The 16,314-nt window shown below is 41.6% G+C and overlaps 1 protein-coding gene across 1 annotated transcript in view; it reads left to right on the top strand.

Annotated features, from left to right (window-relative positions):
* LOC101174546 (tissue factor pathway inhibitor) overlaps nt 1–16,314 on the top strand; it is a 64,161-nt gene that overhangs the window by 30,630 nt on the left and 17,217 nt on the right. Inside the window, exon 2 of the mRNA XM_023950477.1 lies at nt 8,648–8,845. Within this exon, the coding sequence (XP_023806245.1) occupies nt 8,648–8,845 (198 nt within the window). The remainder of the gene's footprint in view (nt 1–8,647; nt 8,846–16,314) is intronic.

The raw sequence follows: 16,314 nt of genomic DNA, 5'->3' as shown, positions 1-16,314 counted from the left end.
GAATACAACAAAGATTATACTTCAAAAACCAAAACGCCTTTAATATAAATAGACTGGCAAGCTAAATGTCAGCCACTATTTATTAGAGAGAATAATTTAAAAAAACATGCAGATCCATTTATAGTATTGGTGTTAAGGGTGTCAAATTATCAAGATAATCAAGATTAATTATAGACAGATAAATAAGACTTTTTTTTTAATCATGTTAATCTCATTTTAATTTAAAGCTATTATTTACAACTATTATTTATGTAAAAGACAATGCCCGATGAGGTGACTGTTATCAGAAATTAAATGATTTGATTTGATTTGCCGATTTATTTCAAGCGTTGTAGTCAAAGCAATAAAGAATGTACACAGATTTATCAAACTCTTTACAGAAATGTTGAAATGCATGGATTTAGAAAAACAGAAAATAAAACAAAATAAGACACTAAAATCACATTTGCTTAATTAAATACAGTGATCATTAACTAAAGTCAAGTAGAGCTTGATTTATTGCTTGAAAAGGAGTGGGAAGAAGCAAGCTTATCCCACCCCTACTGAGTTAATTCATTTTATAGTTTTACATAGTTTTTGTAATCCGGTTGATGGCCGCGAGGAGTTGCTTCTGCGATGTCTGTTCATTTCTGATAACGGACACCGTAACACTTGTGTTATCCTAGGCACTTTAACATTGGGAGTTGGGTCATCTAGACCAGTGTTTTTCAACCTTTTTTGAGCCACGGCACACTTTAACCTTGACAAAAATCCCGCGGCACACCAGCATCCCAAAAAAAAAAAAAAAAAAGCAGAAACTCATAGTCTATTTTGATCTACAGCCCCCCCCCCCCCGGCAATCTGACGTGCATTTTTGTGATAATTGTGGCAGAAAAAGCAGGAAGTTGCAGATGTTTTTTCTAAAAGATGTAATAAAAGTTAAGTTACATACAAACTGTATGTCCGTTGTGGTTTCAATCCGTGTAACAAGGACGACTCATGTACGCTGAGGCGCTGTCCCAATGCATCATGGGAGATGTAGTGTGAATACGGCGAGAAAACGGCAGAAAGACTTGCGTCTCTGAGCTTCATGGTTTTGTTCACTTGTTCCAGTCTAATACCAGATTCTGTGGAAAGCTACACCGCTAAAGACGAGCTTTAGCTGGTGTTTTTGTGGGAAATGAGTGAGTTATGAGCTAAATTGGAACAAGGAAGTGAAGACTTTTAACACTTCTGATTGGTCAGACTGAGGACATGTGATTAAGCCTTCAAGAATGATTGGTGGAGTCGTGGAGACAGTAAAAGCTGCGGGACTTTTCAGAAAACAGTTATAGCTGCAGCTAAATCGCGCTGCCGTCATTCTTATCAAAATGTCTTTAATAGAATCAATTAAACACAAAAAAAAGGATTTTATGATCTTTTATATTCCTAACTACTCAGTGTTTTATCAGGACCTGTTTGGATGAACAAAAAGCTGATCTCCTGGAGATGGTTAATGTTTTTAGATCAGTTAATGAGGGCAATTTTCCACGGCACACTTGACCATCTTCCACGGCACACTAGTGTGCCGCGGCACACTGGTTGAAACACTGATCTAGACCCACTAGACAGTGCGCTGAACCTTTTTTCTTCATTGATTTGTGATCTTCACTGGTGTCCATGGATTGCATGAAATCTTTCCACCTTTATCCACCTTTGTCATGGTAGGGAGAACACGTCAATGTAAGGGTGGGGTCATCTAAGATAGCACAAGGGTTTTAATAAGGCATTAGCCCACTTATACCACGAAAGAAAGAAATAATAAATCAATTTTCAGTACTTCGTTCTTGTTATATTTTTAAGTTTAAATGGTTTTTCACAAAAAGCGACCTATGTGATATGCGGTGTGACGCATTGTCATGGTAACCGCTACAGAGTCTGCTCCAACCTCACTCTGCAGTGGCGGAGGAAAGTGATTTATACACACTGAATGTTACGATAAGTTAAACAAAGCATCATTCCAAAAGAAATTTTCACCTTGTCCAGCTTGTTTTTATCCAGATGATGAAACAAACATGTTTTTCCAAAGACAAAATGAAAAAGTTGCAGAAAATAATCTAAATAGTTTAATTTCTCCAATGTCATCTCCTTGTGTGTCATCTCTTCCCCCTTCTTAGATTCCATACTGTCTTTCTGTTTTGCTGCAACCCAGTCTTCAAAATCATCAAATTCACCAAACAGGCTAAAGGAAACTAAAATTATTCATGTCTTTTCTACCACCTTGCTGTTGTAATAAACTGCCAAATAAGGTATGTCAACATATATTTTATTATATTAATAAGAGGTTCATGGTCAATATTTTTTGGATTGCTTAGAAAAGTGTGTCAAATTAGAGCGCTCTGGACCTGAAGTTTTTTTTTTAATTGTTCGGGATTTATTAACTTTGAATGTACCACTATATGTTTCTGGATCACCAAAAAATGAAAAAATAACAAAATAGTAAAACTTACAAATGTGGCTTTGCAGCAAAAATGAATAACATCCAAACATTCATATCAGCCAAAAACATAGATTCCCACATTCCTGTAAAAAGAAAGCATGCAAATGTCAAAATATCTCACCATGTGAGAAAAACAAAGATAAAAGCTTTCCGTAATCATCACTACTCTCATGTCTTAGGTGCATCTACAGTGCCATCAACAAGTGGTACACAATCATGAAGTCGAACGAAATTTATTCTATATTTCAAACTTTTTTAACAAATAAAAAACTGAAGAATTGGGCGTGCAAAATTATTCAACCCCCTTAAGTTTTTGAAAGTATCCCATTCCTCCTTGCAAAACAGCTTGAGCTCAGTGAGGTTTCTGGCTTTAAACATCTCCACAACAGTACCTCAGACCTGCCTGGTGTGTTCCTTGTTCTTCATGATGCTCTCTGCTCTTTGAACGGATCTCTGAGACTATCACAGAGCAGGTGTATTTATACTCAGACTTGATTACATACAGGTGGATTCTATTTATCATCTTTAGTCATTTAGGTCAACATTGGATCATTCAGAGATCCTCACTGGACATTTGGAGAGAGTTTGCTGCACTGAATGTAAAGGGGCTGAATAATTTTGCAAGCCAAATTTTTTTGTTTTTTATTTGTTAAAAAAGTTTAAAATATCCAGTACATTTCTTTTGACTTCATGATTGTGTCCCACTTGTTGATTCTTTACAAAAAAGTAAAGTTTTATATCTTTATGTTTGAAGCCTGAAATGTGGCAAAAGGTTGAAAAGTTCAAGGGGGGGGGATTACTTTTGCAAGGCGCTGTACTCACCACAAGCCTAAATAATTACAGTGAGTCAGGAGACATAGAAAGGGGTTTACCAGAGTCCCCCATGCCTGGTTATAATTTGAAGAATAAATCGAATGGATAGAAGGAAAAGGCTGAAGTGGTGAGATGCTGCCATCGTTACCTCGTCTGGATGGATTACCTGTTCCCTCTTAGACCAGACACCACAAGGATGGGTTTTTTTCAGGACTCGTCCACCAAGAAAATCTATAGATCATTATTTTACACTCCGAGACTCCAGTCTTGATGTCATTTTAAAGCTGTTCTTTGAGCATTCTAAACATTTTATGCTGTTTGACATGATGTCATGGCACAAGGTATTATTTTTTAATGTTTAGGTGTCCATGCTGGCATCTAAGGCATTTATAACAAAGAAAACAGAAGAAAAGGGCATCAAACAAATTATGCAAACATAAAAAGTAAGCCAGCTGTTACTGCCCCGAGTGCTCCAATTACCACAGGCACCACTGTCACCTTCACTTTCCAGGCTTTCTCCAGTTCTTCTCTGAGTCCCTGGTATTTCTCCAGTTTCTCATGTTCCTTCTTCCTGATGTTCCCATCGCTTGGTACTGCCACATCCACCACAACGGCTTTCCTCTGTTCTTTATCTACCACTACAATGTCTGGTTGGTTCGCCATTACCATCCTATCAGTCTGGATCTGGAAGTCCCACAGGATCTTTGCCCTCTCATTCTCTACGACCTTCGGAGGTGTTTCCCATTTTGATCTTGGGGTTTCCAGTTCATATTCTGCACACATGTTCTTGTATATTATTCCAGCCACTTGATTGTGGCGCTCCATGTATGCTTTCCCGGCCAGTATCTTACACCCTGCAGTTATGTGCTGGATTGTTTCAGGCGCCTCTTTGCACAGCCTACACCTTGGGTCTTGTCTGGTGTGGTAGATCTGAGCCTCTATCGCTCTGGTGCTCAGGGCTTGTTCCTGGGCTGCCAGGATGAGCGCTTCGGTGCTGTCCTGTAGGCCAGCCCTTTCTAGCCATTGGTAGGACTTCTTGATATCAGCCACTTCAGTTATGGTCCGGTGGTACATCCCATGCAGGGGTTTGTCCTCCCATGAGGATCTGTCCTCCAGCACTGTATCCTCTGCTCTCCATTGCCTGAGACATTCACTGAGCATACTGTCAGTTGGGGGCTTGAGCTTGATGTATTCATGGATCTTCGATGTTTCATCCTGGATAGTGGCTTCCACGCTCACTAGTCCTTGGCCTCCTTCCTTGCGGCTAGCATACAGTCTCAGGGTGCTGGATTTGGGATGGAACCCTCCATGCATGGTGAGGAGCTTTCGTGTTTTAACATCCGTGGTCTGTATCTCTTCCTTTGGCCATCTTATTATTCCTGCAGGGTATCTGATAACTGGCAGTGCGTAGCTGTTTATTGCCCGGGTCTTATTTTTGCCATTGAGCTGGCTTTTCAGGACTTGCCTTACTCGTTGGAGGTATTTAGCTGTTGCAGCTTTCCTTGTTGCCTGCTCCAGGTTGCCATTTGCCTGTGGAATTCCAAGGTACTTGTAACTGTCCTCGATGTCTGCTGTTGTTCCTTCTGGGAGTGAGACCCCTCCTGTGTGGACTACCTTGCCTCTCTTAGTCACCATCCGGCTGCATTTCTCGAGCCCGAATGACATCCCAATGTCAGTACTGTAGATCCTGGTGGTGTGGATCAGGGAGTCAATGTCACGCTCGCTCTTAGCATATAGCTTGATGTCATCCATGTATAGGAGGTGACTGATGTTGGCCCCATTTCTGAGTCGGTATCCATAGCCAGTCTTGGTGATTATTTGGCTGAGGGGGTTCAGACCTATGCAGAACAGCAGTGGGGACAGAGCATCACCTTGGTATATCCCACATTTGATGGACACTTGTGCAAGTGGCTTCCCATTGGCTTCAAGGGTGGTTTTCCACAGCTTCATTGAGTTTCCTATGAAGGCTCTTAGAGTCCTGTTGATGTTGTACAGCTCCAAGCATTCAGTGATCCATGTGTGGGGCATTGAATCATAGGCCTTCTTGTAATCAATCCAGGCTGTGCACAGGTTGGTGTGTCGTGACTTGCAGTCTTGAGCGACTGTTCTGTCGACCAGGAGTTGGTGTTTGGCTCCTCTGGAGTCTCTACCAATGCCCTTCTGTGTGTTACTCATGAATTGATCCATGTGCCTATTTATCTTGGTTGCAATGATGCCTGACATGAGCTTCCATGTTGTGGAGAGACAGGTTATTGGCCGGTAGTTGGATGGGACTGCACCTTTTGAAGGATCCTTCTGGATCAGGATCGTTCGCCCTTCTGTTAGCCATTCGGGGTGAGTCCCATCTCTTAGCAGCTGGTTCATTTGTGCTGCCAGGCGCTCGTGGAGTGCTGTAAGCTTCTTTAGCCAGTAGGCATGTATCATGTCAGGGCCCGGTGCTGTCCAGTTCTTCATACCTGAGACTCTTTCTTGGATGTTTGCCACTGTGATGGTTACTGGATTCTGTTCAGGGAGGTTGCTATGTTCTTTTCTCAGAGAGACCAGCCACTGGGCATTGCTGTTATGTGCTGTCTCTTTTTCCCATATACTTTTCCAGTACTGTTCAGTTTCTAGCCTTGGTGGGTCTGCTCGGCTGTTTTGACCCTGCCACTGAGCGTACACTTTTGCAGGTTGAGTTGCGAAGAGCCTATTTATTCGTCTGGCTTCATTGTCTCTTGTGTACCTCTTAAGGCGGCTGCTCAAGGCTAACAGCCTTTGTTTGGCAGCTTCCAGTGCTTCAGGTATGGGCATCTGGCTGTTTCTCTTAGTTACTTGCTTTATTATTGTACCTCTTTGAGCCTCTGTCAGCTAACTCACATCCTTCCGAGTTGCCTTGATTTTGGCCTGTAACCGTTGCTTCCATGGTGGGTACTGTTTTCTTCCATGGTTGCTCTTGTAGCCAAGCATCTCAAGGATCACTGCTGCTGAAGTGTAAACCAGCTCATTGGTTTCTGTGATGGTTGTGGTAGGAATATATATATATATATATATATATATATATATATATATATATATATATATATATATATATATATATATATATTTATATATGTGTGTGTGTGTATATGTCTTTAAAAAAAATTGTCGTCTAATAAGTAGCTCACATGCCAAAAAAGTGTGGGCTCCTCTGATCAAAAAAGGTTCACAGAAACCGGATTCCCTGATGATCCCTGAAAAAACCATTGATCCACAAGAGCCATGAACCTCACACCTCACAGGGTTCAACAATTCACCACCAAACACTATTCCTCAAGCCCTGACCACGTACAACCTTAGTTGGAAAAATATTTAGTGCTGGCAGAGATGAACATGAGCTCTGCAGCCAATTCGAACAGAGAGATGACCCAAGAACAACAGGAGTGAATGCAGGAAAAGCCATTTCCTGGCTGCACACAGGGAGAGTGATTTAACATTCACAGCAGTGGGTAGCAGAGCTCTGCCTTTCACTTGCTGTCCTTTTTGGGGTCTGGAAGTAGCAGCTTTCATGAGTGATTCAAGGAGCTCTGCTTCTGCAGAACCAAGTTGCTATGTTTTTTTGGTTTGTTTTTTAACAATGTAGAATTTCAGTGCACTTATCTTCTTCTGGGCCAAATATTTCAAATCACAGAGTCTCTTTGTTTAATAAATAATTAAGATGTTTCTGTGTATAAAAATCTTGCATGTAGTAATTTTTGCTTTGCTTGTACTAGCTAAAGATTGATAAATATGCAATGGTGCCAAAACTGTTGGTACCCCTCAGTTAAAGAAAGGAAGTCCAAAATGCTCACTGAAATGCCTTGAAACATTCAAAAGTAACAATAAATTAAAATTTGTTGAAAATTAAATTATTAAAATCAGCCATTACTTTTGAGTTGTTGATTAACAGAATAATTTAAAAGAAGAAACTCATGAAAAAGGGCTGGACAAAAATGATGGTACCCATAACTTTTTATTTTGTTGCACATTCTTTTGAGGCAATCACTGCAATTAAACGGTTTCTGTATTTGTCAATGAGCCTTCTGCACCTGTCGACAGGTATTTTAGCCCACTCCTCATGAGCAAACTGCTCCAGTTGTCTCAGGTTTGACGGGTGTCTTCTCCAAATGGCATGTTTCAGCTCCTTCCACAGATGTTCAATGGGACTCAGATCTGGGCTCATAGAAGGCCACTTCAGAATAGTCCAACGCTTTTCTCTTAACCATTCTTCGGTGTTTTTGGCTGTTATTTTTGGATCGTTGTCCTGTTGGAAGACCCATGACCTGAGCCTGAGCCTGCTCCATGTTTCACAGTAGGGACAGTGTTCTTTTCGTTGTATGCTTCATTTTTAAGTCTACGAACATAGAGCTGATGTGCTTAACCAAAAAGCTCCAGTTTTGTCTCATCTGTCCAAAGGACATTTTCCCAGAAACTTCGTGGCTTGTCAACATGCATTTTTGCAAATTCCAGTCTGGCGTTTCTATGATTTCCTTTCAACAGTGGTGTCCTCCTTGGTCGTTTCCCATGAAGTCCACTCTGGCTCAAACAACGACGAATGGTGATCTCACACTGATGTACCTTGATCTAGGAGTTCACCTTTATTGTCTTTGGACATCCATCTCCTCAATTTGTCCTCAATTTTCCTCTTCCGGCCACATCCAGAGACATTGGCTACTGTCCTGTGGGTCTTAAACCTCTGAATAATATTTGCCACACTTGTCACAGGAACTTCAAGCTGCTTAGAGATGGTTTTATAGCCTTTACCTTTACGATGTTTGTCTATAATTTTGTTTCTAATGTCCTGGGACAATTCTCTCCATGGCTTTCTGATGCCCATATTCAGTGTGGTACACACCTTTTCACCAAACAGCAATGTGACTATTTGTCTCCCTTTAAATAGACAGACTGACTGATTATGTGTTTGAAAACAGCTGTGATGTCAATTAAAGGACATACCTGAGTTCATCATGACCCCCTGGGCAATTAGTTCTCAGTCTTTTATGGAGGTACCATCATTTTTATCCAGCCCTATTTCATTAATTTCTTTTTTTTAAATAATTCTGTTAATCAACAACTCAAAATAATGGCTGATTTAGATTATTTAATTCTCAATAAATTTTAATTTATTATTACTTTTGAATGTTTCAAGTCATTTCAGTGAGCATTGTGGACTTTCTTTCTTTAACTGAGGGGTACCAACAATTTTGTCCAACACTGTACATATAGAAAAACAAATTTACGACAAGTAGGCAAACGTTAATTAATTCGTGAAGTTAAACAGCAACAAAAAGTTTTATTTTGAAAGTCTGAATGTTAATGTTGCTTTTTTCAGCAATTTTTTCTGTTTTGTTAGTAATTGGATGCTTTTTTGTTTATTCCCAGCACACGGACAACAACCCATCATATTCAATGAACTGTGCGCCATGAAGGCGGATCCGGGACCCTGCAGAGCCATCAAAGACAGATATTTCTTCAACGTTAGCACAGCTCGCTGTGAGGAGTTTGAATATGGAGGCTGCAGTGGCAACTCCAACAACTTTGTGACGCTGCAGGAGTGTGAGGAAACCTGCGTTGTCTCTGGTGAGTCTTCTTCTGTAATTAAAAGATCAAAAAGTTGCAGCTGGACACTTGGCTTCAGATTGGAATTTTGTTGTGATTTAATAATCTGTTGTGCTTTGAAGGGCCTTTGTTTCTCATTAGGCTTTATTGCCACCTCGGGCTTTAAACCATATAACATCATTTTGTTGGTATGTGACTAACATGGAAAATTGCCAGCACATTACTTCTGAAGTGCTAAAGGCATTCTCTTAATAGGAAACAGGATACTTGGAGCAAAGCCGTACACACTCTTTGTAAATTGTTCAAGTGATGATGCCTGGAGTTAGTGGTGATTCTTTTCAAATAGATCCTATAACTAAAGGTTGCCCGTGTGTCTCATTCATGTTTCCATTTCATAGACTGACTTCATTCTTGTCAGACCCAAACTAGGTGCCTAAATATTTCACAGCTGTCTATGTGTGCAACATGACAAACCTTAGAAGCTGTACAGTTTATAACTTATTATAATATTTCAATTTAGTTAACTGCAGTTGATATCTACATCTGTACATTAAGGCCGTGTACATTTTTTGCATATTGCACAAATGAAAATTGGCCCTACGTGAATAAATGTGTAAATGTGAGAAAAGTTGTGGGCTTTATACATTTTCACTGATGTATCATGAATGAACCACGTTAAAATGAAAAAAACAAGAAGTACGAAACAACCAGGCAAAGAACACCTAAATCATTGTAGAGCACTAACCGAGCGTGATTATTGCGCTGTTTATATGCAATTCATTAGTGATTTGAAAAAAAAGTAAACACTAATATAAAAAGCTACCACTGAAATAAAATAATAATCTTTAAATTGATTTGACAACTGGGCATGACAGAAAAGCTAAGGTAAATCCCAGAGCACCTGGCAGCAGTGGATGCAGTTTGTTTTTCATAAATAAAAATAGAAATGTTTTTTTCTACTTCCCTTTGGAAAATTGTGCATGGATGGATTTTATTTAAATTGATGTGTTTTTGATTGTAGCAGAATCATATTCTAAAGTGATGGTGTAGCAAGATGGAAGTGGTTTAAAAGGTGTTAAAAATTAGTCTGAACGAGAAGGGAAGAGGAGGCAACATGGTGTTTCATTGGAGGTAGGATTTCTCTGGGATTTTTGTAAATCTTTTTTTCCTTTTTTTGCTCAGCATGTTTGAGGTATTTGCATTCAGGCAGTTCAGGTAGTTCAGTTGCAGTTTTGGTTTGTCGTTTATTTCAATGGGCTGGAGGGAGGAGGTCCTGACCTTGGCTGCAGATCAATCTCCTTGCTTTGTTTCAGCAAGTTATTTCCAACCTTCTTTCAAAGTCAAATGAACTAATTCAATCATGTTCCTATATGTTTATTTCCTGGTGGTCCTTTGCATGTTATGGTATCTTAAAAGATTCGAAATTTTGTGTAGCTTCTCTGGACTGTAATACTGCTATTACACTTACAAAATCTGTAGGAGCTGTGAGGCTATACCAACAACAATTCCACAAAAAGAAGGGTTTTCAAAGTAGAAATGCATTACAATACTTCTTTGAAATTCATCAACTTTACTGCAAATGGAGAACAAAGAAGGCAGAATTCATGGAAATGGCCATAAAAATAAATGATAAAAAAACTAAAAAATAGGTGGCCTTAGGTGCAGTTGAATACTTAAGAGCGGAAATCTTATCAGGCACAAAGTAAAGAGGAACATTGCCTTCTTTTCAATGGATTACCACAACCTGAATAACAGAAATTCTGCTGTGTTACACTGCTATAAGATCTGTGTGTGGTCTGCAAAAGTACCTGCTATTTTCCACCTTTTTATTGGTGGACATGTCTGATCAACATGAATTTTGTTCCTTCATCAAAGGAAGCAACACATTCAATAGGACTTTTTTTTTCTCTTTTCTTTGTGATATGACATTGATGTTTTTGTGTTATGCCTTGATTTGTATAATGGCAACAGGCAAAAGAACATTGTCTTTGCCTTTTTTATATTAGTTTTCATGCAAATAATACAAAATAAAAGCAGAAGTGCATGGGAATATTCGTTGGTAATATTAAGGGTGTCATTACAAACACTGTTAAAAAGAGTTCTGAGGATAATTTTTTGAGTGTTTGTGCTTGAGCTTCATCAAGTGGTCTCTTTGTTTTAATAGACAATATGCCCAAGTTATTGCTTTACTCATATTCATGATTGAATTTCTATTAAAAAATAGCTGCTTTCATTCTTAGAAGCACTTAAGATTTATTTTTTTTAATTTTTTGATTAGCAGACAAGTAGACCCATGGATGGACCCAACCATTGACTGTTTAAGAGATCTGGACTTACTGAGTGTGATGTCACTCATTTTCTATTACTTCTCGCTTCAATGAAAAGAAGTCGCCATTTTTTGCATTACGGATGCTGCCATGTTGGAGCCAGAGATCGCAAATAAGCAGTGGTTAGTCTAAAATCAGTCATTTAAATATTTTGAACATTTGACGTGAGACCACTTACTTTTATTGAGGCATCTGATTGACCAGTTTATAACTTGACTAACTTGTAATACAGAAAAAAATATGAAAAAAGGAGCAAGAACACGTTAAAAAAACTGTCAGAGCAAGAATGGCTGCTCTGAGAAATAGAATTACTGAGTAACAGCTATTTTTTTCTCTACAGAAGTCTATTTGATTTTGGCTTTCCAGAACCAGTTGGTACTTCCTGTTTGGAGCGTGAGGGGGGGCGGGATCACTCAGCCCTGTTCTCATATACAGTCAATGAACCCAGCAAAACTGCCCCTTTCCTTTTGTCCCACCCAATTGACAATTTTAGGAAAATTGTAAAATTGGGCATACCCAACACCAGTCCGTGTGCCCATCTGACTTCAGGCTACATTTTCAACATGAATGTTGTATGTTTGTGTCTCTCTCAAATACAGTTTAGACAGACTCAAAAAAATTAGTTTTTTTTTTTTTTTAACTTGTTCTGTCCAACAACTGAGCAAACAGATTAGAGCTGAAGGCTTTTTGTGTTGGACAGGTTTTACTATCACAAAAAGAGGTTATATAGCTTCGAGAAACTAGGGTGTAGATTTGTATAAACCCCTTTTTGTCGTATTATTTTTTATTTATTTGTTACATTTAGTGTGTCTGGGGAGGAATTTGACTACTGTTGGTCGAAGAAAGAGGGGAGGCAGAAGGGTCCGTGGCCAGAGAGAGAAGGGAAAAGGCAGGAACATAGGTTTGAGAATAGGGACTCTTAACGTTGGCACAATGACAGGGAAAGGCAGAGAGCTGGCAGACATGATGGAGAGAAGGAAGGTAGATGTACTGTGTGTGCAGGAGACAAGGTGGAAGGGCAGCAAGGCACGTAGTATTGGAGGAGGATACAAACTGTTCTATCATAGTGTTGATAGGAAGAGAAATGGGGTAGGAGTGATTCTGAAGGGGGAGTTTGTAAACAGTGTTCTAGAGGTGAAAAGAGTCTCAGACAGGATGATGAGCCTAAAGTTAGAAATTGAAGGGGTGATGGTGAATGTAGTCAGTGGGTATGCGCCACAGGTTGGCTGTGAGTTAGAAGTGAAGGAGAGATTCTGGAGTGAGTTGGATGAGGTCATAGAGAGTATCCCCAGAGGAGAGAGAGTTGTTATTGGAGCAGACTTTAATGGGCATGTTGGTGAGGGCAACAGATGTGATGAGGAGGTGATGGGCAGGTATGGTGTGAAGGAAAGGAATCTGGAGGGACAGATGGTGGTGGACTTTGCAAAGAGGATGGAAATGGCTGTAGTCAACACTTACTTCCAGAAGAGAGAGGAACATAGAGTGACATACAGAAGTGGAGGTAGGAGTACTCAGGTGGACTACATCCTATGTAGACGAGGTCATTTGAGAGAGGTTAATGGCTGCAAAGTGGTGGTAGGAGAGAGTGTAGCCAAACAGCACCGCATGGTGGTGTGTAAGATGACTCTGGAGGTCAGGAAGAAGAAGAGAGGGAAAACAGAAAACAAGACCAAGTGGTGGAAGCTACAGAATGAAGAAACTTGTGAGGAATTTAGGCAGAAGTTGAGACAGGTCCTGGGTGGTCAGGATGAGCTTCCAGATGACTGGGAAACTACAGCAGAGATTATCAGGGAAACAGGTAGGAAGGTGCTTGGTGTGTCATCTGGAAAGAAGAAAGACGGTAAAGAGACTTGGTGGTGGAATGAGGAAGTACAGGAATGCGTCCAGAGGAAGAGGTTGGCTAAAAAGAAGTGGGATGTAGAAAGGACTGAGGAAGGTAGACAGGAGTACAAGGAAGCGCAGCGTAGAGTGAAGAGAGAGGTGGCAAAGGCCAAACAGAAAGCTTACGATGAGCTATATGACAGGCTAGACACAAAGGAAGGAGAGAAGGACTTGTACAGGCTAGCCAGACAGGGAGACAGAGATAGGAAGGACATGCAACAGATAAGGGTGATTAAGGACAGAGATGGAAAGGTGCTAACAACCCAGGAGAGTGTACAGAAAAGATGGAAGGAGTATTTTGAGGAGCTGATGAACGTGGAAAATGACAGGGAAAGAAGGGAGGAAGATGTGGTTGTTGTGGAGCAGGAAGTAGCAGAGATTGGAAAGGAGGAGGTTAGGAAGGCTCTGAAAAGGATGAAGAGCGGAAAGGCCGTTGGTCCTGATGACGTACCTGTGGAGGTATGGAAGTGCTTAGGAGAGACAGCAGTGGAATTTCTAACGAGGTTGTTCAATAGGATTTTAGAGAGTGAGAAGATGCCCGAGGAATGGAGGAGAAGCGTCCTGGTCCCGATCTTTAAGAACAAGGGTGACACGCAGAACTGCAGCAACTATAGAGGAATAAAGTTGATGAGCCACACAATGAAGCTGTGGGAAAGAGTAGTGGAAGCCAGGCTTAGGAAGAAGGTGGAGATTTGTGAGCAGCAGTATGGTTTCATGCCCCGTAAAAGCACCACTGATGCCATTTTTGCTTTGAGAATGTTGATGGAAAAGTACAGAGATGGTCAGAAGGAGCTACATTGTGTATTCGTAGATTTAGAGAAGGCTTATGACAGGGTGCCGAGGGAGGAGCTGTGGTACTGTATGAGGTCGTCTGGAGTGGCAGAGAAGTATGTCAGAGTAGTTCAGGACATGTATGAGAGAAGTATGACGGTGGTGAGATGTGCTGTAGGTCAGACAGAGGAGTTCAAGGTGGAGGTGGGACTACACCAAGGATCAGCTTTGAGTCCTTTTTTGTTTGCTATGCTGATGGACAGGCTAACAGACGAGGTAAGACAGGAATCTCCCTGGACAATGATGTTTGAGGATGACATCGTAATTTGCAGTGAGAGTAGAGAGCAGGTGGAGGAACAGCTAGAGAGGTGGAGGTTTGCTCTGGAAAGAAGAGGCATGAAGGTCAGTCGTAGTAAGACAGAATACATGTGTCTGAACGAGAGGAATCAAGGTAGAAGCGTTAGGTTACAGGGGGCTGAGGTGAAGAAGGTGCAGGAGTTTAAGTACTTGGGGTCAACAGTTCAGTGTGATGGGGAGTGTAGAAAAGAGGTGAAGAGGCGAGTGCAGGCAGGTTGGAGCGGTTGGAGGAAAGTGTCAGGAGTGTTGTGTGACAGAAGAGTGCCAGCAAGACTCAAAGGAAAGGTGTACAAGACAGTGGTGAGACCAGCTCTGCTCTATGGGTTAGAGACGGTAGCAGTGAGACAGAGACAAGAGGCTGAGATGGAGGTAGCAGAGATGAAGATGTTGAGGTTCTCCTTAGGAGTGACCAGGTTAGACAGGATAAGGAACGAGTACATCAGAGGGACGGCTCATGTTGCCTGTGTTAGCGACAAAGTCAGAGAAGCCATACTGAGATGGTTTGGACATGTTCAGAGGAGGGATAGTGGATATATTGGTAGAAGGATGTTGGAGATGGAGCTGCCTGGCAGGAGGGCAAGAGGACGGCCAAAGAGGAGATATATGGATGTCTTAACAGAGGACATGAAATTGGCTAATGTTAGGGTAGAAGATGTCCATGACAGAGTGAGGTGGAAAACGATGATTCGCTGTGGCGACCCCTGATGGGAAAAGCCGAAAGAGAAAGAAGAGTGTGTCTGGGGAGGGAGAGGAGAAGAATGTGAGGGGAGGGTGGAAGAGAGTAAAAGGAAGAAAGGTGAAAAGGTGGGGGATACAAGCACTGATTTGAATAAGTTATTATTTTAAGCTGTAACAATTATACCAGATCTGCTGGAAAGACGAATGATTGATCAAAGGTGTAAATCTGACACTAAGATGAGCGAGAAAAAAAAAAAAAAATTCCATCAATACACTGTGGGTAAGGAGGAGGGATGAAGCAGACAGGGAGCAGTGTGGCAGTGTGCACGTGCACATGGGGGTGGAGATACATGCATGCTGCCGAAGTGAACCGTGTGTTCATAAGGGGAACCAGATCCCACCCAGCCAGACCAGCCAGACCAGGAGAGGGGAGGGGAGCCCCCCAGGCCAGAAGCCCCCCCAGCACCCGGACCCAGGCAGCCCGGGAGGGGAGGAGGAGGGGACCGCCCACCCCACCAGCCAGGCACAGAGAGGGCCCCCCTACAAGGGCCCCCCCAATGCCCAGAGGCACAAGCGAACCCAGTGTCCGGCCCCCAGGCCACGAGACAGGAGCGCTTAGCCGTACCAGGCGGCAGCCATGGGGGCCACCGGGCGCCGGACACCGAGACAAAGGCCAGGGACGAAGCCAGGGCCCCCGGGACCCATGAGTCGGCCACCCCCGACCGGCGCGCCGTCTCCGCAAGCCAGCCCAGGCACGCGACCTAAGCAACCCAGGGATCGCCACGCACCCACAACCACCCCCCATAACCCTACAACCCTACACACTACAACCCCCCCCCGCAAGTTTGAGTTTGAATCCACCACACACAAGAGTTGACTGTGTCCCAAGAAATGCACATTGACTTTCTTTTTTCAGTTTTAAAATAAATAGTAAAAACTGAAGTCAGACACATTGGCTTCAAAAGTCTCAGAGTCAGATGTTTGATCATAAATAAATTAATGATTTTCTTTTTACAAAAATCATTTAATCATGTTGGCTGACAGGTTTTCTGCTAAGCATTCACCATCTTTACTTAAATGACTTTAACACTCCTATTATGAAGCTGGATACACATAAATCCATAAACTAATGATTTGAAAAGTGGCGGACCATGCATTATACATCTGGACCTTCAGTAGCGCTACATCTGAATCACTTATCCCCTCGTTAAGCATTTTTATGCTTCTAAATAAACTGAATGAACAAAACAGTAAACACATCTCATTATGCAACTACAGCCAGCACAAAACATTGAAAACAATCACATAAGTTTGAAATATTATTTATTATGATATTTATCAAAAAATTATATTTGGAGACAAAATCCATCCTCCTCTCTTGCCTCAAAAACCGTTTGATCACCCTGTCATGTAAATTATCATGCTTCAGTTTTGTCAAGAAGTCCTTTTCTATTACCGTCAAGGCCAGTGCTGAGA

Source organism: Oryzias latipes, chromosome 21, assembly GCF_002234675.1.
Source record: "Oryzias latipes chromosome 21, ASM223467v1".
Classification (NCBI taxonomy): Eukaryota; Metazoa; Chordata; class Actinopteri; order Beloniformes; family Adrianichthyidae; genus Oryzias; species Oryzias latipes.
This window is presented reverse-complemented; position numbering and strand designations above follow the sequence as displayed.